The 24,133-nt window shown below is 33.5% G+C and overlaps 1 protein-coding gene across 1 annotated transcript in view; it reads left to right on the plus strand.

Annotated features, from left to right (window-relative positions):
* The window catches only part of LOC306653220 (intermembrane lipid transfer protein VPS13B-like), a gene marked incomplete at its 5' end in the record, with an annotated part of 899,457 nt that overhangs the window by 598,647 nt on the left and 276,677 nt on the right, over positions 1–24,133 (plus strand). Inside the window, 2 exon segments of the mRNA XM_079126163.1 lie at positions 5,622–5,825; positions 22,119–22,245. Of these exon segments, the coding sequence (XP_078982289.1) occupies positions 5,622–5,825; positions 22,119–22,245 (331 nt within the window).

The raw sequence follows: 24,133 nt of genomic DNA on the forward strand, positions 1-24,133 counted from the left end.
TCTTTCACATTCTGTATGTTGGCTATTTGAATCCATAAATGGAAGTTTGCAATTGTTGCTGTCATTTCATCTTATTAATTTTGATTAGCTCATTTTTTGAACTATCATATAATTCTGTAATTCATCATCTTAGCTGTACTTATCAACTTCATCTTCTGAAAATTTGATGGCCCATTTATGAATTCATTAAAGTTAATGATAGGGGCTGCAGTTGTAGCTCCGTGGTAAGCACTTGCCTAGCATATGTGAGGCACTGGGTTTGATCTCAGCACCACATAAAAATAAATAAATATTTTTTTTAAAAAATTAATGATAAAACCATTTAATTGAGCCATACCTATCATTTAGCATGTTACTAATGATCTGACCCCATATAGATATTGTTTGGATCTGGTATTAAATCAATTTTAAATCCCTCATAGAAGGATGCTTCCTCTAAAGAGCTTAGTGGAGGAAGAAGAAAAAGTATGAATTTCTGTTTATAAATGAAACACTCTTAGATTTTACTGGTTCTTTTCCCACTTATTCAGATAGCAAAGAAAAAATGTCCTAAGTCAAGGAGATATAATGCTTCAAGTTGTCAGTGTGATTTTTAGACTCCATAGGGATACTAGTTTAGAGTAAAATGAAAGGATATTTTTGAACCCCAATCCAAATCTGCTAAATCAATATCTGTAGAGCTGGGAGCATAACATTTTTAACAAGCTGCTCAGGTGATTCTTTTGCAATCTGGAGACTATGTTCCTGTCCTTAGTCACTGTTCAAGGAATGCAGCATTGGTTTCAGCCAGACAGTCAACCATGTTATCCCCTAGCCTATTTATTTTCAAATTTATTATAAATTATGGAAACTTGATGATAAATATATATCCATTTAATTTAATCAAGACGCAAAAGTTTTACATTCCTATTTTCTGGCTTGTTTAACATTTTGTAGATCTCAATTGAGCTATAAGTGAATGAATGTTACTTCTTTACAGTGAATTCCCGAGATATGCCTATTCAGCAGTGAGCAGTAAATGGTTCAACATGAGCTGTTCCTTATGTAAACATACAAAAGGCCTGACCCAGACTAAATCAATTTAAAAAGGAAAACATTAAAGCTATGTTTCCTGTTATACACTTAAAGTCTTCTTTGGTTCCTATGATTACATTATTGACCAACTATTGCAGACTTAGTTTATCCTCCCACACCACCTGCTGAATGGTTCAAATGGTATGGGAGAAGAGTTTCGGAAGGGCAAAGTAATTACAATTAAAACTCCTACATTTTAGCCAATAAAGCAGTTTTTTGTGTTAAGAGGAAGGAAGTTATGGGCATCTTGATTCACCCTCTTTCCTGATTTGAATTGCTAAAAGGTTTTAAAGGCTACAATAAGAAGAGAGAGCAAAGTTCAAAGCTTTTAAAAGTATGAGAATTTTAAACAAAATTTTGATTACTGTTTTTGACAGCAGATATTTCTAGGAAAAATTTAATTAGGAAATGAAACAATAATACAAGGCATTTTATTTTAAGAAATTTTTGTATTTTTAAGGCAGTCATTGCTAACTTTAGGCACCTAGTCCTCCCTCCCTCACAGTTCTTTTCCTCTGATTAGTTCCCTACTAAAATGTCATTCTTATGGAATTCTTTGATTCTGCAATTGTTTCTTGTGCTATGAAAGTCTGGTACACTAACTCAAAGCTCTCTTGAATAAAATTTACTCCAGTTTTGATATTTGCAATCAGATAGTTTTTCATTCCCACATTTAAAAATTGTCAAGTTATAAAGCAATTTCTGATTATTGAAAATTAAAAATAGTTTTGAATCTTCTATCTGTTAATATTTTATCTATACCTTTTTAAAAATTTTAGTGTGCCATAAAATATGAAATATTTCTTTCAGAAGACATCTTGCTATATGCCCACATGAAAACATTGCAGTGAAACCATTAATTTGTACAATTACTATGAGTTAATATTTATACGAAACATAAATAAAAAGACATCTTGTTGTAATAGTGCTTAATAAAAGTTAATGCATGGTATTTGAAAACATTTTGAGTATATTTTCTTAATTTAGTATTGGAAAAGACAGTATTTTGAATATTTTATATAATAACTGGACTCAGTTTTGCATGTGTATAAAACAAACCAGGGCATATCTTATACTTTAAAGATTTAAACTTAGTGACTATTCCAAGCTGAAAACAAATTCTCAAGTACTTTCCAGAAAATGAAGTAAATCAGTATTCTACTAGTATATTTTGTCCAACTATAATGAATTGAAAATAAATCATGAGGATCATGTAATAAGAAAGAAAAGTTGGATTTTAATGATCTAATTCTGAAAAAAACTATTCTGTTTATTTTTATTAGGGAAAAATGAAACCAAACTTATAAAATTTATGCATATTAAATGACTTTATAATCTTCATATTAACAAAAACTAATAAGCAAATGGCTATGGTTTTAAACTTATAAGATAAATTTAACTTTTACATAATGGGAAATTGTCTGCAGAGGAAATAATGATATTTCCTGATTTTGATATTTCAAGAGGCTAAAAAATTACTGAAGAAAGGGTGTTTTTAAAGATGCAAGTATATTTTTAATTGGACTAAATCCTCCACAGTAAACTTACTTGGCCTAGAAAGTAAGGGGTTTACTACATATTAACCAGCATGCTATTAAAATCTTTTTAGGCTAATAAACTAGATCCAATTAGAAAATGTGGGTAGAATTTATTGTTTGACTTATTAAACTCAGGGTCCGTGGTTTCTCTGCTCAGCTTTTTTATTTTTTGTCAAATACTAAAATGGGCTTTATCCAGATGAGTCTCTTTTCCTATCACTTTCCAATCATTTCACTTTTATTTAACATTTTATTCAAAGACTGAGGAGAGAGTCCAAGCAGTGTGATTATTTCCTAATACTTATAGAAGTTTTTATGATGTTACTTTATATGCTATATATATTATTTTATTTAATTTTCATAATTAAGACAGAAACCCAATTTTCTGTTTGCTCTGAACTACCACACTACTACATAATATCTACCACACTACTACATAATGTTTGGTGGGAGTGAAATGGCCGATTTACAATGCATCTCCAATTTTCAGGCCACATTTCATCATTGCCAAAGGTTAGGCCTAGTACAGGTCTTCTAAACTTTGTAGACTTTCTCAAACTCTAATTACAGGATGCACTACTTTCTCACACATTTGGCCTTTGAATTTGTTGACTCCCCTACCTGAGGTACTTTCTACACTGCATGAGATGAGAAGATAGAGCTTTTCTGAGCTCCTTTTAACATTGTTTCTCTTTTCTGGCCTTCCCAAGCCTGGGTCAGGTTTTCTAATTGCATTCTCTACTCAACCTCTTGTAGTGTTGTCTGCTTTATAGTTGCTTCTTCCCACTAGACTGTAGATCTATGAGGGCTAGGACCTAGTGTCCCTAGGGCCTATCACAAAACCTAAGAGAGTGTCTAGTAACTTTGCATTCAAAGAACAAATGCAAATTAGCTCATTGGAGGAAGAATCTCTTGAGGATGATACTTTGGTGATCCTCACTAAACCAACAAGCAGTTTTGTTCTTTCAGGGTTTTAAAATAGTGTGGTTTCATAGAGAAAAAGAACTGTATGAAGAAAGGAAATGTTATATTTGGTGGAAGAAATGAGCAGATAACCTTTATATTAATCCAGCAGTGAAAAGGGAAGAAATATCTTCCAGGGACAGTGATGATATGAAGAGATTTTTTTCCACGATAAATTATAAAGTCTTTGTCTCCATAAATCTTAGTATCATCCTATTATCTGTTTAACTTCTACAGCATCATAGTTATGTTTCCTTTTTTCATTACAAATATAGTTTATTTGACTTTCTATCTTTGTCTCTTTTCCCCCTGGTGCTGGAGGTATGTCTATTTTTAGCTTTGTTCCTCTTTTTTTTTTTTTTTTATTTCATTAATTTCTGCTTTTATTTCCTTCCCTGTCTTTTTAGTTTATGCTGCCTTTTTATGTTTATCTTACTAATATTAAATATTTCTACTTTGCTGAAACAAGTATTTTAGATGATAAATTTTCTTCAAATGTCCCTGTTACTGCATATCACTTTTAATATATAACATTGTTATTTATTTCTTAATTTTTATTATTTTTGACCAACAAATGGTAAATTTGAAAATGTTTTTAAATTTCAATAAAACTTTTCAATTTTTTTAATTTCTTACATTCTAATTTTTACTCTGTGAAAGTTATGTCATCCATGTATATTATTTTAGAGTTTTTTATAGCTATTTTAACATGTATCCAAAGTTAACAAAAACCTCAAGTTAAATCAGCATCTTTTCCCTTCTCCACAACCATACAACAACCTTAGAAGACTACTTCACATTACCTAGTCCCCTAATTTATATACTATTATTGTTCAGTGTCTTAGTTTTACCCTTTCTTCTTTCAATTTATACACATTAATATTATTCATTTAAAGATAATATTTATTTAGATTTATCCATATAGGTGCCGGTTTTTTCCTTATCATTACTTCTTAGGATGTCAGGCTATCTGGATCTTAGTTTTGGCACTTTTCAACAATTGTGAAATAATTCTCTGGTAGTCTCTCTACAAATAATGCCTCCTTCCCATTCTCTATAATTTCCCTCAAACTTCAATGAGGCATTTTTTTAGACCTCGTTGCTGTCTTCTATACATACATTAAACCTCTTTTAGCTACACGATTTCTTTGTCTCTTTGAATTGTATTCTAAATTTATTTGGATCTTTGTTTCAATTTGCTATCACTTTTGGGCTTAATCTGTTTTGAGTTTTAAATTATAATTTTGTTCTTTGTGGATCTACATGGTTATAATAAGCCTTATTGCTTGCCTTATTTTGAGGATGCTTTTTTACTTTATAAACAATTGTCTCATATTTTTTGTATGCTAGTACACTTTTTTTTTTTTTTTAAGTTTTTGAGGATGTATCTTCTTTGCCCTATTTCTACTGTCTCACTCATGGTCACTCAAGTGTGACTTGTGAATTTTATTTGTGAATGTCTCATTTTACTTGAAACCTAAAGTGGGAAAATTCTTTGAGTTGAAATTGAGTTTGCCCCAAGAAAATATGCTTCTGCCTTTGCCTTTGTCTTTGGTAGCACTTCCTACTTGAGACAAACCTCTCCGAATTGAAATCATTTTCATACCATATTTGAGACTCAACCCCAAGTGCTGACCTTCACCTTTCCTAACAAGATATCAAAGTTCTTAGGATGGTAAATGATTAGCATGGGAAAGGGTTTTGAGTAAATTTGTAACTTTGCTATCTTTGAACCTCTGAATTTGGTTTACTCTTTGGTAAAAGTGGATATAACAGAATGTGAAAGCATCTCAGTAATTGAAATCACATATATGAAAGCACATAGGAAAAGAGTACTGTGCTGAGAAACATGTAAGAAGTTGTCATAGGATAGATAATTGTAAGGGATAATTTTGATGTCACAACATATGTTAATTTTCTATTAACTATCATAAATGTGATTAACCTAGTTTATTAATCACTAATACAAAAAAAGATAATGATGCTATTTAGTAAACAAAATAAATGTAGGATGTTATATGTTACTTTTTTCCACTTGCTTTACAGAAGAGCCTTGAACTTAGGAATTCTTCGAGATCCCGGATCAGAAATCGAAGATAGACAATACCAAATAGACCTGCAGTCCATCAATATTGGTACTGCACAGTGGGATCAACTAAAACCAGAGAAGGAAAGTGGAACAAGAGGGGTGCTTACAGAGAGTGAAAGGAATTCTCAAAATCCAGCCCTTGAGTGGAATATGGCCAGCAGGTACAAAATTATTGAGAAATATTTCTAATATTTTCATTGCCAGCAGTCACTGATCTTTAGCATGCCCAACCTAAGTGTTTGGTATTGCCTTCACTTTTCTTTACAAGCATAAAATAAGTTTTGTAATTGTAGCTGATGGTTTTGCTGGGAAGCCTGCTAATGTTACCACTGTTGCATTGTGATTATTACAAATTAAAGTTGAGCCTGTTTGTTTGTTTGTTTGTTTGTTTTAACTTTGCTATTTGATGAAAGGATTCACTTTAGTCTAAAAGATACAATTATAATTTTTCTCAAAAGTTCATTTGGGTTTAGAGTAAATTTTTTAATATTTTAGTCTCTTCTTTCTACTTACAGTAATAGAAGGAGGAGAGTAACAAATGCTTTGTAAAGCTATGTTTAAGTTAGAAACGGGGAACAGCAAGAATTCGTAGCCCTGGGTTTTTTTCCATTGTCTTTAACTAAAAGCAGCTATATTCACAGAGAACATTTTTAAAGAAATTAGTACTGAATGTGAACCATTAAGATCTGTAGAGAACCACTGCCATGTTACCCAGGCGTTCATGGTTCTCATCAGAGAGATGGGTAAGATTATTTGCTGGAAAGAAGGTACTAGGCATTAAAACTAACTTTATATTGTGGAAACTGGAGGTCTTTATGATTTTAACAAAGCTAATTTCTCATGTGTTCTGCTTATAAGATTAGATTTCTTGGGCTGGGGTTGTAGCTCAGTGATAGAGCACTTGCCTGGCACATATGAGGCACTGGGTTCAATCCTCAGCACCACATAAAAATAAATAAATGAAATAAATGTATTGTGTTCATTACAACTTAAAAAAAAAAAAAGATTAAATTTCTTTACCTCATCTTGTGTAGTCTTTGCTGTACTCCTTTTACAATGATGATTGCTTTGGTTCTATTCCTTTAATAACAAAACTATATTTCTCTATGTCTTGACAATAATAATAGTGACATTCATTAGGATTATATAATGTTTATCACTTACCTTATTTAACTTAATATTCACAGTAAAGCTGAAGTAAGAGCTATTATTTTTCCCTGATTATACCTGAAGAAACTGAATCCTAGAGTAGATAATACTTTCCCTAAACCAAAATACTGATACAGTTTTTGCTCCTTAGCATGACTTCTAAGGTTCTTCTCTTTCTGTCTTTCTATGTGGTCTTCTCTTTACCCACCCTTTCACTTGTCTTGTTTCTCCGCTCATCCAGTCTTAGAGTAAACATGCTTTTTCTGACTGTGTCATAAGACCAAGTTAGATCCTCCTTGTGTATGCTCCTACCATATCACTTAGCATATTTTATACTAATCAAAGCATATTTTATACTAATTTTATAACTATGTATACAATTGCATAATATATAATATGCTAAGTGATATATATGTTTATCTGGGTTCCGAAAACAGAGATGTTCATCATCTTGTCCATTGATTTATCCCAAGCATATACCACTGCAATGATGTAAGATGTATTACTGTAGCCCTTCACTTACAAATGATTGAATATACTCCTGAGGAGAGGTATGAATATGGGTGAAAGAGGAAACATAACTAACCACAGTAAGTTTCAGGAGAGGATGCAGATATTGAACTATCTACAGGAAACTGGCCTGGCACCTAGGGACTTCATTTTTGTCGTGCAGGGAGAATCTGGGTGACACACTGCATCTTCCACTACACCAATCCTAATCTCTAAATGTTATATAACATCAGCTGGCCTCAAGGCCCCTAATTCCTCTTCTTCACTCAATTTTCAAATTTAGCTTAAAAACCTTATAGATTATGAGGTCTTAAAAATCACAAATTCTGTCATCAACAAAGAAAATGAACATTATTTTCCTAGGAAATGTGTGGCCGTCTAGTCTTAACTCAGTTAAGTCTCTCCTACTCACTCTTTAATTCATTTAACAAACTGTGTAAATATGTGCATGTATACACACTCATGCTTGTGTTTTAATAATTTATTGAAGGGAAAGTCATGTAACAAAAAATTAACTGTGAGGCAAACATCCCGTGTCATTTGGTACATTTGCAGTCTTGCAAAACTACCACTTCTGTCTAGGTTCAAAACATTTTCCTCACCCTGAAGTAAAACCCCTTATGTGTTAAGTAGTTTTTATCCATCTTTCTCATTCTTCTGAGTCCTTGTCAGCCACCAATCTACATTCTGTGTCTGTGGATTTATCTATTCTGTATTTCTATATAGATAGAATAATATAATATGTAACCTTTTATATCTTTTCCCACTTAGTATCCAGTATAGATTCACCCACATCATAGCACGTATTAGTATATCATTCTTTTTTGCCTGTATGTACCACAATTTGTTATTCATTCATCTGTTGATGGATGTTTGGGCTTTAACCATCTTTTGGCTATTGTGAATATTGTTGCTGTGGATTTTGCCATACAGATATCTGATTCAGTACCTGTTTATAAGTATTTAGATATACACATAGGAGTAGAATTATAGGGTCATATTGTAATTTTTTGCTCAACCTTTGAGAAACTGCCAAACTGTTTTCTACAGTAGCTGAACTATTGTATTTCCCTATTAGCAATGTCCCTGAGTTTTAGTTTCTCTTGTTAATACTTGTTACTTCACCCACTCCCCCCAACTTTTTTTAATAATACCATTTGTATTGGTATGAGAAGGAGGCTCATTGTGGGTTGAAAGTATAATTCTGTAATGATTAATTATTAATAACTTTTCATGTTTATATATTTCCTTTGAAAAAATGTTTACTCAAGTCCTTTGACCATTTTAAAATTGGATTGTTTGTGCTTTTTTTGATGAGTTATAAGCATTCTTTATTTATCTTAGATATTATGTCTTCATCAGATATGTGATTTAGGAATGATCTTTCCATTTTATTGACAATGTCCTTTGATGTACAAAATTTAATTTTGATTGTTTAATTGATTTTTTATCCTTACTTTTGGTACTATATCTGAGAATCCATTGCCAAATCCAAGAACATGAAGATTTATTCCTATTGTTAATTCTAATAGTTTTATGGTTTTATCCCTTGTAAATCATTGATCCACTTGAAGTTTTATGTATTTTCCTTTTTTTCTTGTTTTCTCTTTTTAATATGGTGTGAGGTAAAGATTTAACCAGCTTCATTTTTTTACATATGAATATCTGGTTGTCTTGGCTTCATTTGTTGAAGAGACTATTCTTTACCTTTCGGATGGTCTTGTTATCATTGTCAAAAATTAACGATTACTTCTGAATGTATAATGTATACCATTAAAGTTGTTTTATATTAGACAAACAAAATGAAATAATTTTTAATATGTTCCTGTTCTTTAACGAGTTCAGTATCCAGTCAAGGAAACAGGCTACTTAATTAACCATTAGAGTACAGTGGAAATGTTATGACAAACAACTCCAGTACACCTAGACTTACAGAAAGAGCCACAAATCAGAATAAGCACATTCTATACACATAGGAGATCTCAGACACATAAATCAAACAATAAATTATTGCTGCGTTGACAATGTCTGTTGGTACAAATTAGAAAATTTAAAGGCAGAAGTTAATGATTAACTCTGTGAGTGGGGTCTCAGGAAGGTTTCATACAGTACATGGCTCCTGAATTTGTTTTTAAGAGTATGGGTGCCAGGAGAGAGGGAACATTCTAAACTGAGGAAGCAGTAGATCCAGAGGCCAGAAGTGTGTCATATTTTATTCACTTCTGAATACCCAGCATATGACATCATACTAGTCACATAATAGAAAATAGAGGTTTGAGCAAATCAATGAAAGATTGAATGATTTGATGATTAAGTGACACTGACAAGTCAGGTCACTGAATGTATTTCTGAGAGACATTGATTCAGATGAAGACAGGAAATTTTAAATCTAATAGAATCCAGTTCTGATGAGTAATCTCAACAAAAGTATAAACAGGGTCTTAATATAATTCTATTTGTTTTTGAATAGGTATTATAAATAAAATTTAAAAGATGCAAAAAAATTCAAAGTAAAGATAATTTGCTCCCTCCCATGACCAGTAACAAATTGTAGTCTTTTTTAATGATTTTCATTCTCTTCTCCTGATTATGCTATTCAAATTTTTTCTGTGTATGTTGAGAGAAGGGGAATAAAAAAGTTAAGCATAGAGAATCATTAAATTTTAAAACTTGTAGTAAAGGCATACCATTTGCGTAATCATAAATTTACATAGGGTAATGTTGTTTGATTCATTCTTTTATTTTTTCCTCCCCCCCCCACTCCTCGCACCCCTCTTTTCCCTCTATACAGTCCTTCCTTCCTCCATTTTTGGCCCCCTCCCTAACCCTAACCCTGACACTAACCCCTCCCATCATCCATTATTTGTCATCATCCGCTTAGCAGCGAGAACATTCGTCCTTTGGATTTTTGAGATTGGCTTATCACATTTAGCATGATATTTTCCAATTTCATCCATTTGCCTGCAAATGTCATAATGATCACTCTTTATTGCTGAGTAATATTCCATTCTATATATATATACCACAGTATCTTTATCCATTCATAAATTGAATGACATCTAGGTTGGTTCCACAATCTGGCTATTGTGAATTGAGCAGCTATGAACATTGATGTGGCTGCATCTCTGTAGTATGCTGATTTTAAGTCCTTTGGCTATAGGCCAAGGAGTGGGATAGCTGGGTCAAATGGTGGTTCCATTCCTAGCTTTCTAAGGAGTCTCCATACTGCTTTCCAGAGTGGCTACACTAATTTGCAACCCCACCAGCAATGTATGAGTGTACCTTTTTCCCCACATCCTCGCCAACACCTATTGTTGCTTGTGTTCTTGATAATCGCCATTCTAATTGGGGTGAGATAAAATCTTAGGGTAGTTTTGATTTGCATTTCTCTTATTACTAGAGATGTTGAAAATTTTTTCATATATCTGTTGATTGCTTGTACATCTTCTTCTCTGAAGTGTCTGTTCATTTCCTTAGCCCATTTGTTGATTGGATTATTTGTATTCTTGGTGTAGAGTTTTTTGAGTTCTTTATAGATTCTGGAAATTAGCACTCTATCTGAAGTATGAGTGGCAAAGATATTCTCCCACTCTGTAGGCTCTCTCTTCACATTACTGATAGTTTCCTTTACTGAGAGAAAGCTTTTTAGTTTGGATCTATCCCAGTTATTGATTCTTGCTTTTATTTCTTGTGCTATGGGAGTCCTGTTAAGGAAGTCTGATCCTAAGCCAACACGTTGAAGGTTTGGACCTACTTTTTCTTCTATAAGATGCAGGGTCTCTGGTCTGATTCCGAGGTCCTTGATGCATTTTGAGTTGAGTTTTGTGCAGGGTGAGAGATAGGGGTTTAATTTCATTCTGTTGCATATGGATTTCCAGTTTTCCCAGCACCATTTGTTGAAGAGGCTATCTTTTCTCCATTGCATATTTTTGGCCCCTTTGTCTAGTATGAGAAAATTGTATTTATTTGGATTTGTGTCCATGTCCTCTATTCTGTACCGTTGATCTACCTGTCTATTTTGGTACCAATACCATGCCATTTTTGTTACTATTGCTTTGTAGTAGAGTTGAAGATCTGGAATTGCGATACCCCCTGCTTCGCTCTTTCTACTGAGGATTGCATTAGCTATTCTGGGTTTCTTATTCTTCCAGATGAATTTCATAATTGCTTGCTCTATTTCTGTAAGGTACATCATTGGTATTTCAATTGGAATTGCATTGAATCTGTATAGCACTTTTGGTAGTATGGCCATTTTGACAATATTAATTCTGCCTATCCAAGAATATGTGAGATCTTTCCATCTTCTAAGGTTTTCTTTAATTTCGTTCTTTAGAGTTCTCTAGTTCTCATTGTAGAGGTCTTTCACCTCTTTTGTGAGGTTGATTCCCAAGTATTTTATTTTTTTCGAGGCTATTGTGAATGGGGTAGTTTTCCTAATTTCTCTTTCTGAAGATTCATCACTTATGTATAAAAATGCATTGGATTTATGAGCATTGATCTTGTAACCTGCTACTTTACTGAATTCACTTATGAGTTCTAAGAGTTTTCTGGTGGAATTTCCAGGTTCCTTAAAATATATAAGCATGTCATCAGCAAACAGGGATAGTTTGAGTTCTTCTTTTCCTATTCGTATCCCTTTAATTTCTTTGGTTTGTCTCATTGCTCTGGCTAGAGTCTCAAGGACGATGTTGAATAGAAGTGGTGAAAGAGGGCATCCCTGTCTTGTTCCAGTGTTTAGGGGGAATGCTCTCAGTTTTTCACCATTTAGAATGATATTGGCCATGGGCTTAGTATAGATGGCCTTTAAAATGTTAAGGAATGTTCCCACTACCCCAGTTTTTTCTAGTGTTTTGAGCATGAAGGGATGCTGTATTTTATCGAATACTTTTTCTGCACCTATTGAAATCATCATGTGATTCTTCACTTTAAGTCTGTTGATATGGTTAATTACATTTATTGATTTCCGGATGTGGAACCAACCTTGCATCCCTGGGATAAAACCCACTTGATCGTGGTGCACTATCTTTTTAATACATTTTTGTATGCAATTTGCTAAAATTTTGTTGAGAATTTTTGCGTCGATGTTCATTAAGAATATTGGTCTGAAATTTTCTCGATGTGTCTCTGTCTGATTTAGTATCAGGGTGATATTGGCTTCATAGAATGAGTTTGGGAGGGTTCCCTCCTCTTCTATTTCATGAAATACTTTGAGGAATATTGGAATGAGATCTTCCTTGAAGGTTTTGTAGAACTCAGCTGAGAACCCATCTGGTCCCGGACTTTTCTTTGTTGGTAAGGCTTTTGATGACCTCTTCTATTTCATTGCTTGAAATTGATTTATTTAAATTGTGTATATCCTCCTGGTTCAGTTTAGGTAATTCATATGTGTCTAGAAACTTGTTGATGTCTTCGAGGTTTTCTGTTTTGTTGGAGTATAGATTTTCAAAATAGCTTCTAATTATGTTTTGTATTTCACTCGTGTCTTTGTGATATTTCCATGTTCATTCTGAATTTTAATAATTTGAGTTTTCTCTCTCTTTCTCTTTGTTAGTGTGGCTAAGGGTTTCTCAATTTTGTTTATTTTTTCAAAGAACCAACTCTTTATTTTGTTAATTTTTCCGATTGTTTCTTTTGTTTCAATTTCGTTGATTTCAGCTCTGAGTTTAACTATTTCCTGTCTTCTACTACTTTTGGTGTTGGTCTGCTCTTCTTTTTCTAGGGCTTTGAGCTGTAGTGTTAAGTCGTTTATTTGTTGATTTTTTACTTCTTTTGTTGAATGTGCTCCATGAAATAAATCTTCCTCTAAGTACTTCTTTCACAGTGTCCCAGAGATTTTTATATGAAGTGCCTTTGTTCTCGTTTACTTCTAAGAATTTTTTTATTTCCCTCCAGAGGTCTTCTGTTATCCAGTCATCATATAATACTGTATTATTTAATCTCCAGGTATTGGAGAAGTTTCTGTTTTTTATTCTGTCATTTATTTCTAATTTCACTCCATTATGAAGTGATAGACTACAAGGTATTATCTCTCTCTTCTGTATTTACTAACAGTAGCTTTGTGGCATGAAATATAGTCTATTTTAGAGAAGAATCCATGTGCTGCTGAGAAGAAAGTGTATTCGTTCTTTGTTGGATGGTATATCCTATATATGTCGGTTAAGTCTAAATTGTTGCTTGTGTTATTGAGATCTATAGTTTCTTTATTCAATTTTTGTTTGGAAGATCTATCCAGTGGTGAGAAAGGTGTTTTAAAATTGCCTAGTATTATTGTGTTTGGTCTATTTGATTTCTGGAATTGAGAAGGATTTGTTTGACGTACATGGATGAGCCAATGTTCGGGGCATAGATATTTATTATTGTTATGTCTTGCTGATATATGCTTCCCTTAAGCAGTATGTAATGTCCTTCTTTATCCCTTCTGACTAGTTTTGGCTTGAAGTCCACATTATCTGAAATGAGGATGGATACCCCAGCTTTTTTGCTGTGTCCGTGTGCATGGATTGTTTTTTTCCATCCTTTCACCTTTAGTCTTTGGGTATCTCTTTCTGTGAGATGAGTCTCTTACAGGCAGCATATTGTTGGATTTTTCTTTTTAATCCAATCTGCCAGTCTTTGTCTTTTGATTGATGAGTTCAGGCCATTAACATTCAGGGTTATTATTGTGATATAATTTAGTATTCCCAGTCATTTGACTCATTTTTGTTTTGTGACATGATTTGGTTTCTCCTTTATTTGGCTATTCCTTTAGGCTAGTTCCTCCCGTTGTTGATTTGCATCGTTGTTTTTCATCTCTTCCTCATGGAATATTTTGCTGAGAATGTTCTGTAATGCCGGCTTTCTTTTTGTAAATTCTTTTAGCTTTTGTTTATCATGGAAGGATTTATTTCGTCGTTAAATCTGAAAGTAAGTTTTGCTGGCTATAAGATTCTTGGTTGGCATCCATTTTCTTTCAGGGCTTGGTAAATGTTGTTCCAGGCCCTTCTAGCTTTTAGGGACTGGATTGAAAAATATGCTGATATTCTTATTGGTTTCCCCCTGAATGTAATTTGATTCTTTTCTCTCGCGGCCTTTAAAATTCTGTCTTTATTTTGTATGTTAGGTATTTTCATAATAATGTGCCTTGGTGTGGGTCTGTTGTAATTTTGTATATTTGGAGTCCCATAAGCTTCTTGTACTTGGTTTTCCATTTCATTCTTCAGATTTGGGAAATTTTCTGATATTATTTCATTGAATAGATTGTTCATTCCTTTGGTTTGTTTCTCTAAGCCTTCCTCAATCCCAATAATTCTTAAATTTGGCCTCTTCATGATATCCCATAATTCTTGTAGATTCTGTTTATGATTTCTTACCGTCTTTTCTGTTTGATCAATTTTGTTTTCAAGATTAAATATTTTGTCTTCAGTGTCTGAGGTTCTGTCTTCCATGTGTTTTATCCTATTGGTTATGCTTTCTATGGAGTTTTTAACTTGGTTTATTGTTTCCTCCATTTCAAGGATTTCTGTTTGTTTTTTTTCCAGTATCTCTAGTAAATCTTTATTCAAATATTTTGCTTACCATAGTTGCTCTTTTAACTGTTGATTGGTGGAATTATTTAATGCCTGTATTTGCTTTTTCATCTCTTCCTTCAATGCCTGCATTTGCTCTTTCATGTCCTCGTTTGCTTCCCTGATTGTTTTAATTATTCTGAACTCCCTTTCTGACATTTCTTCTGCTGTGCTGTCATTGGGTTTTATTGATATAGTATCTAGGTTTGTTTTGGACATTTTCTTCCCTTGTTTTCTCATATTGGTCAGATATCAGTGGGACTCTGAGATATTGCAGATATCCTCTATTGGCTTATAGTGTTCCTATAGATTTCTAGTATATCACCTCCCAGCCTTCAGTAGCCTGAAGTCTTGGAGTAACTTGATAATGCAGTGCTTCCGAAGAAAGCTGCTCCTAGCCCACTACTGGGTCCAGGGCTGGCGGCTGGTTCTGCGTGGAAATCCTCTCACTGGGCGGTCCTGCTCCTAGAAGCTGGCTATAGAAAGGGCCTGCCCTTGCCTGAGGGAGCCAGGCTGCTTGGGGAAATCCTCTCCCTGTCCTGTCCTGGTCCCAGAAGCTGCCTGTGGGCCGGGGCCTGCCGCTGGGTCGAGGACTTGGGGTTGGCTCTGCAGAAAAGCTCTCGCTGGGCGGGCCTGCTCTGAGAACCTGGCTGTGGACCCGGCCTGCCATGGGAGGGAGTAGGGCTGCTTGGGGAAGTCTCTCACTGCCCTGCCCTGGTCCAAGAAACCGCCTGCGGGCTGGGCCTGCTGCTGGATCCAGGGCTTGGGGTTGGTTTTGTGCAGAAAAGCTCTCACTGGGCGGGCCTGTTCCTAGAAGCTGGCTGTGGATCAAGCCAGCTGCAGGAGAGAGCAGGGCTGCTTGGGAATGACTCTCACTGCCCTGCCCTGCTCTGAGAAGCTCCCCCCTGTCTGGGCCTGCCGCCTAGGCCAAACTTCACCCGGTGGGAGAGACTCTCCCCGCGGCTCTGTGTTGGTCTGAGTCTCTCAATACCTCCCCTTCTTGAATCCTGAGTTCTGAAGACGGGAGATGCAGTCACCCTCTAGTCCGCCATCTTGGATCTTCAAATACACAATCTTCTTAGCAGCACATGGATTCTTTTCATTTCCTGATGCTCAGGAGCCAGTCCTTGTCCCTAGGGATCTTCAGCCCCTGCACAGCAGAGCAACCTGGGACTCCAAAGCAGGAGAGTGAAACCTAAAGTTGAATGACTGATATGGTGGTCTCAGGGAAGATGGTGGAAGCAATTTAATTTTTTATTACAATTCTTTTATTTCTTCCTATCACTGATTATGTTTGATTGCCTTGGAAATTTTATCTTTTGAGTTTCATTACCAAAAAGAAGATGTTCATTTAAATATTTTGATACAAATGGATCAAATTCATATGATATTTTGTGGGCCTTCCCCACCCCAACAGATTTTTTTTAAGATTGTTATTACTGTTTGCTTACCAAGCAGCATTTGAATATGACACATTCCCCAAATCCATCGGTCCTATATGTCATAGTCACCATAACATTAAATATGGGTAACTTCCTAAGTGTTGACATTAAAATCCCAGAACCATAAGTTACTACTAACCTTATTTCTGAGAAATTGTGTCTATTTAGTGTCTTCTGATCTCTTTAATTTTTGTTTTTGGAAGTGTTATCCAAATGTTCACACCTGACAGTAGCCCTTGCATATTTTGATTCATAATTAAACAAATATGAGATTTTTCCAGAATTGCACCTGAAATCATAAATAGGAATGTGCAAGGAAAGCAGTTTTCTTTCTTTTTAAATCTTTAACCTGAAAACCATCCCTTTCTTAGAGCAATTTGCTAGTTTATCAAACTAACACTTAAAAAAATTATAGAAGTTAGTCTAATTCTCATATTTCATAGGTTAATACCTAGAGTGACCTATATATTATATAATTTTATAACGATTTGCTTAAACCTTCCCATGACTTTACATGAAAGAATGTGATTTCCTTCCTGTTTAAAGTACCTGAAGACTGAGAGTGAAGGGAAAAGAGATCCTGATGCAGCACAAGGGAGCAGAGTCAGTTTATACTTCCTAGCAGCCAACAGGCTTCCTTCCATCTTGATTGAAGGTGTTTTCTGTGTCAATCAGAAAAGATGGCAGAGAAGTAAATGGAAAGAAATCCTGTCTTGCCTGGTCTCTTTTATCTTTGCATAGTTACCAACAACAGGTAATCAAAAAATAAGAAAAATCTTTATATCAAATGTAATCCCCATAGTAGTATACCGAATGATAAAATTTTAAACCTCCTTCAATTATTTTTAATACTTTTTAAAATTTTTCTTTACTATTTTTTGTCAATGGACCTTTATTTCATTTATTTATATGCAGTGCTGAGAATCAAACCCAGTGCCTCACACATGCAAGGCAAGTGCTCTACCACTGAGCTACAACCCCAACCCATCCGTTATTTTGAAGTCTTTCAGCTCCCAGCATGGTAATTTTGATAGAGACAAATAGATTCCTGATTCATTAAAACTCAATTAACCAAATCCCCAAATAACCAGTTTCTCTCCTGTAGAATTTTGTTTTTAAGAAGTTAATATCGAGTGTACTTAAAAGTATATATACAATATGAATATATGTTATTAAAAACTTTGTAATCAAATAAATCTCTTGACCCTCCATCCCTTACTAGATTCCTATTTATTTTCAAAATATTTCCCTGGCAAATCGTGGCACTTCCTCTAGTCTCTTCTTCCTCAGTGAAGCTTATATTGAAGGTTTACTTTGTCAAAGGTCTATCAAGTATAATTAGATGCAGGAGTTCCCAGCTGTAAATATAAACAACTGGAGGGTATAACCAGGGTAGTATTCATTGGATCTCAATAAAAATCAATTATGTTAATATTTCAATTCAGGTATGTTATAAAACTGTCAAATGGAGACTATAATAAATCTAGCACTTGTGATCATCACAGTTACAGTAGCCATAGTTTTGATTTATTATCTGTTGGGTTTTGTCCTGTTTGGGAAGATGAGTTTTTGGAGTTGATGTTCTATGGTTTTGGTGGTTTTTGTTTTGTTTTGGTATATTTTTGAAATATTTCATTTTTAATTTTATTTAATTTTGCCAAACTAAATTTGTATTGGCATTTTATTTCAATATATTTAAAAATAATCCTCATTACATCCTGTAGTCCTTATAGCATTGTTCACAAGATGTTTTCTATGTCTATAACCTTAAGATAAAACATTAGGTCATTTACTGATTCTTCCCATACCTCCGTTATTTTATTTTTTATACTTTATGATTATTTTGCTTAGTTATCTTTCCTATTAAAATGAGCTTCATGAGAATCAGCACTATGTATCCATTTTTGCTATTTCCCATTTCCCCAGCACTAGCAAAGATCTTGGCATCATAATGGATGCTCAAGTTCATGTTTCTCAATTTCAGAGAAAGATAAATACTATGAAAATAGTATATTGGTATAATGTGACAAGAGTGACTGGGAAATTATTTTAGATTAGGGCTCAGGGAATGCCTCCTTAATACCTGAATGAAAAGAATGAGTGAGCTGTACGTGCAAATACCCCTGAAGTATTTCTACCTCAGATGTTCCAGGCAGAGCAAAGACCCTTGAGTAGGAACAAGTTTAGTACATTTATGGACCATGCTGGGCTAGCATGACAAGAGTAACAGAAGTCACATTTTAGGGAGAGAAGAGGTGAATTACAAATGGTGTTGTAGGTCAAAGGGAGGTTGACTTTTATTTTCATTGAAATACCAAGTCTTTAGATAATGTTCCTCTTGAAAAAATACTTAAATAGGCTTAAACATATGAGTAAATATTTCATTTTTAAAGTTACTGTAGAATTCAAAGTATTTATCCTTATGACTCTCATTAATCTTAAAGTAAGGGGAATCTCTAGGAACAAATAGGTTTCCAAATACCTGATTGTTTAAAATAAATGTGAATATTACTGGTTTTCATATTTAAAAATAACTATTGTGAGCTGTTGATTATTAATGGTAATCATCACAAGACTGAAGTATCTTCTGCTCTGCTCTATTCTGTCTGGAGCTCAGTTCTAATACCACAGCAGGAAATTATGTTGCTTAAGAATTGTCTTCACAAGTAGGTCATCAACACTTTTCATCTGTCGTTTAGTGGAATATTTTGGAAAACGTGGATACCATTTTTCCTCCTTCTGGACTTTCATAATAATCAGTATTTTAATTCAGTATTCAGTATTATTATCTGCTTTGATGTTTTGCACAAAGACACACCAAAATGTGTGATAGTTGGGTAGAACTTTAGTGTAAGTACCTTGAGCCTAAGAAAACTGACCAGTCTTTGTGAATATGTTTTTGTCACTCCAAGTGGCACACGCCTATGGAATTCTTGCTTAATAATGGTTTTAGAAAATAATACCTTCCCTTGCTTACAATATACACCTCTAAAACCTAACTGAAAAACTTTTGTTAACAAAAGCTATTATCTAAAATGCTTTTTATCTCAACAAGTATGCATTTCAATTTTAATAGCTACAGTTTTAATTTCTGCAAATTATATTTATTTTTGTAGCTTTAATTTTTATTTTTATTTTATTGCATATTTATTTAATAATTTTAAACAAGTATATTTTATTATCCATATAAACTAATTTTCTTATCAAAAATTCTTGGCAGTGCTTTTGAAAATGGGATCTAATTCTTCTCTTGCTAATAAAAATTTTTTTGGCATATAAAATGATCCATGATTAGGAGCTTATATTCAGTGGTCTTTGTCCCTAATAATTCTGTTTGCATTGAGGACATGTTTTTGTAAAGATATTTTGCATCTATTTTGGACAGATGCTATAGGGTTATCAAAGATCTGATGCCCCATTTATGTAAATAACTCCAAAAGAATATTCCAGGACCATACATGTAATATAAATTAAAACCACCTAACACACACGGGGAATCTCTCATTTTTTATTTCCCAGGAAGATATCTAGGGGTTTTTATGTGTGTATGTGTGTGTATACATAATTTTTTGTTGTTTTTGTTGTTTTGTTATGTTTTGTTTTCCAACAAAAAATCTTGGCAAAACAAGCAAATTCCCTTGTTCCCTTTTTCAGATGGGCTAATATTCTCTTAGCATTTTAAGGACCTAAGATCTAGGTAAGCAGCTCATTTCAAAACTCTTGCCTTGTTTCAAAATAGCTATTAAAATGAATAAAGTGCTGAGGTCCTCTATGAACAACCTCATTTAATACTTTAAATTTTAGTTCCTTCTTTTAAGTTTTGATCTGTGAACTATTAACTATTAAAATATTTTCAGAATTTAACTTTTTGTTGTAGTTATTTCTTTAGTGTTTCTTTTTTTCTCACTTTTGATTGACCCTTGAAAATACCTGACCTACAAACATTTTCAAAGGTTTTTTTCTTAAAGTTTATATTTACCTCAAATATTTATTAAAGATAGAATAAAATAAAAATACTTTATACAAGAAAAATTATAGTTTTCTAGGACTTTTGACTTGACTTCAGTTTTCTTCTATAATTATATGTCTCTCATACTTTTAGTCACTGATTTAATTCATCATACAATGAGAAAAAATATATGCTATGGACAAGTACTTTTTGTTTCCATCAGCGCTTTAGTTAACATTTGTTTTTATTTGGTTCCCTGCCATCTTTTCCATTTTAAGGTATTTTTAATCCATCATATATTTTAGCACTCCCCTATGAGAACACATCAGATGTTACATGTTTCTCACATTGGTCATTTTATGGAATTTGAGCTATTAGGCTATAATTATAGTGTCTCTCAGGATCTAAATCCTTCCTCTGTAGTCACATACTTTAATACTTCTTCCTGTTACTCTCTACTTACCAGATCTCTTAATTCTTTAAAATTGACTTTCTTGAAATCCAATACTTATGTGTCACAGGACCAGATGATCCAATTTACTTTTTTGGCAGACACCACATAAAGCTCTGCCTGTTGCACATTTAACAAAAGAGGTTAGTACTCTCTAGGCTCCTCTGATTTGGGGGGCGGGGTGGAGATATGCAGAGACTTGAATTTTATCTAGGCTTTTTCATGAGATAACTTGTCAATTCTTTGATTTCAACTTTATCATTTTATAATATAAGGGAATGGTAAGAATACTTTTATAAAGAATATTAAACTAATGGTTTGATTGAAATTTTAAGGTATGACTTTTAGTAAAACAAAAGCACAGTATATTGTTTCATAAAATGAAAATTAAGGATATAAATAATGATCCTAAAGATCTGTAACAACACACGATTTGGTTTCTCAGCACTTTTTCCAGTTTCATCTTCTACCATGTAATCAATGCTTCCTTTGAAATTCTTAGCAATTTTCAATGCTAAGTAGAATATTGTGCTATGTAACTGATCAGAGGTAAGAAAATGTGTTGTCTGATACCAACTGCCCTCCAAGCCAGTTCTGGAGCCTTTGTTCCTATTGGATAACTTTAGCCTAGTCTAAAACTTCATTTTCTCATTGGTAATGTGGGTCTAATATTGGTTTTTACTTTATATGGAGGGTTGTTTTGAGAAAACTTTTGGTTTTAGGAACAAAAGCTATTTAATAGACTTTAAAGACTGCAGTAATTAGATGGTTCTTAGAGCTTAAAAAAAGGAATTCACAGATTAAGAGGATATGCTCATGAGCTTAATGAGATTGAAAATGTTGGCAGTTGTCAAGTGGAAGGTCATAAATATTAAAAAGAGGAAATTAAAAATTATTTCACCTGGGCACACGCCTGTAATCCCAGTGACTTGGGAGGCTGAGGCAGGAGGATTGTAAGTTTAAATTCAGCCTTAGCAATTTAGACTATCTCTCTAAGTGAAATATACAAAGGGACTGAGGATGTGTCTCAGTGGTTAAGGGCCCCTGGGTTCAATCTCTGCTTTAAAAAAAAATTCCAAAAACAGTAAAATTATTGATGATGACAAAAGATAGGCATCTATTTGTAGAACAAAAGGAATTATAATAAATGAAGTAATTTGTTGAAAGATCCTAAGATGATACTAATATGAAATGCCTTAATTATATCTATGTTTTCCAGTGAAGATTTTTCCTATTTTTCATATGTCTTATGGTACTGCAGTTAAGAAACCGTGTCTATAAAATATGCAGCACTCTCAGAATAGTGATATAATTTTGCCTTCTATCTTTGTAGTTTAAAACCTTATATAAATTTAATGAAAATTATTCTTGAAAAAAGTGAGCTAATAATTTTTTACTTTATCTTTTAGCATAAGGCGACATCAAGAAAGGAGAGCAATTTTGACCCCCATTTTGACTGATTTTTCTGTCCGAATAACTGGAGCACCTGCCATCATTTTCACCAAAATAAGTTCTTCAGAAAATTTACATACTGAGGTGGGACATAATATAGATATCATTTTAGTCTAAATAGTGGAGCAGTTCCTCTTAGTATGTTACACATTTTTGAGTTTCAGCCCATGACATCAAACTAGCTTATTAATAATAACAATTAACATCATAGTTTATATTTGCTAAGCACTTCCTAATACTATCCAGTTATTACTTTCCCTGTAATAACTCATTTAATCCTCATGATAATCCTATCAGCTACTCCTACTACCTGCATTTTATAGATGAGGAAACTGAGACTTTAAGAGGATATCCAATTTGCCAAATTTCAAAGTAGTAAGAAATGAAGAAAGTATGATCTCAATTGGTCTAACTTCAGCTTGTATACTATTAACTTGTACAGCATCTTTCAAATGAAACTATATACCGACAAAATAATATGTAATCCTCATACAGATTATCTTTCAAAATAAATTCTATGTTAATTACTATATTTAATTTTCATAGCATCATTATGGGATATATTTTATTTGTATCCATGTTTTATAGATGAGGAAACAGAGATCAAAAGAGATTAAGTAACTTGACTTAATCAAAACTGAAATCAACAAAGGTTAAGTAACTTAAATGGTGGGTCCAGGTTGCAATTCTGATCATTATGGAATACTGTATCCATGTCTAAAATAGAAATGAATACAATTGTGGTTTTCCATAATTTAAAAAGAAAGATTCTTCCTAGAATTTGTTATGCTAAACACATTATAAACTTTTTGCTTTTTCATAGAAGTATAGGCAGTATTATGAAAAGTTAAGAAAAATTGGTATAGATTAAATGCTTAGGTATAAAATAAATTCCTGACTTAAGATGGTTTGTCTTACTGATTTTCACCTTTATAGTGTGAGAAAGTATATGTATTCAGTACAAGCCATACTTTGAATTTTGAATTTTGATCTTTCCTTGGGCTAGTGATATGCTGAACCATACCATTACATGATTCTGGGCAGCATGGCAGCAAGCAACAGATCCTAGTCTACCAGGCAATCATGAGGGAGACAGCTGATACTCTGCAGTGCACTGCATTGCTAAGCTAGGATTTTTAGTAGGTTAGGTGTATTAAATGCATTTTGATTCATGATATTTTTAACTTGCATGGATTTGTTGGAATGTAACCCCATTATAAATTGAGGAGTATAGTATGTGCATTAATCCAAGATAATGATACCTTACATTCCCTCTCTAGATATTTTTTTTTAAAAAACAGTATTTTGTATGTATATCATTTGATATTTATAATAGCTGTACTGGGAAAGTTAGATTAGAAAAAGTTTCTTTATATTCACAAAAGGTGTAGAAAGATTAATTCTTACTAGTTACTTAGTAAGAAAATTGGTTTGGAAAACAGAGACCTCATTAAAAAGTTCTTTTTCACCCCCATACTAATGCTGCTATAAAAATTTGAATTGAGGGGCTGGGGATATATATAGCTCAGTTGGTAGAGTGCCTGCCTCGCAAGCACAAGGTCCTGGGTTCAATCCCCAGCACCGCCAAAAAAAAAAAAAAAAAAAAAAAAATTTTTGAATTGAGTCACAGACTGGGGTTATGGCTCAGTTCCTAGCATGTATGAGGCACTGGGTTCAATTCTCACCATCGCATATGAATAAATAAAATAAAGATCCATCAACAACTAAAAATATATCTAAAAAAGATTAACATATTAGAATCACATTTTTTAATTACTTCAATTTCCTGATTATATATGACTCACAAAAATGAACTAAAAGGCATAGTGTTGTGGCTCATTGGTATAGTGCTTGCCTGTCATTGTGAGGCCCTGGGTTTGATTAGCCTCATAGTAGCTAGGTAGTTAGGTAAGTAGATAGATATTATAATCAGTTTGAATTCTTAAGATTACTTTTCTGAAAACACTCTTTA

This window comes from Sciurus vulgaris, assembly GCF_902686455.1.
Source record: "Sciurus vulgaris genome assembly, chromosome: 1".
Classification (NCBI taxonomy): domain Eukaryota; kingdom Metazoa; phylum Chordata; class Mammalia; order Rodentia; family Sciuridae; genus Sciurus; species Sciurus vulgaris.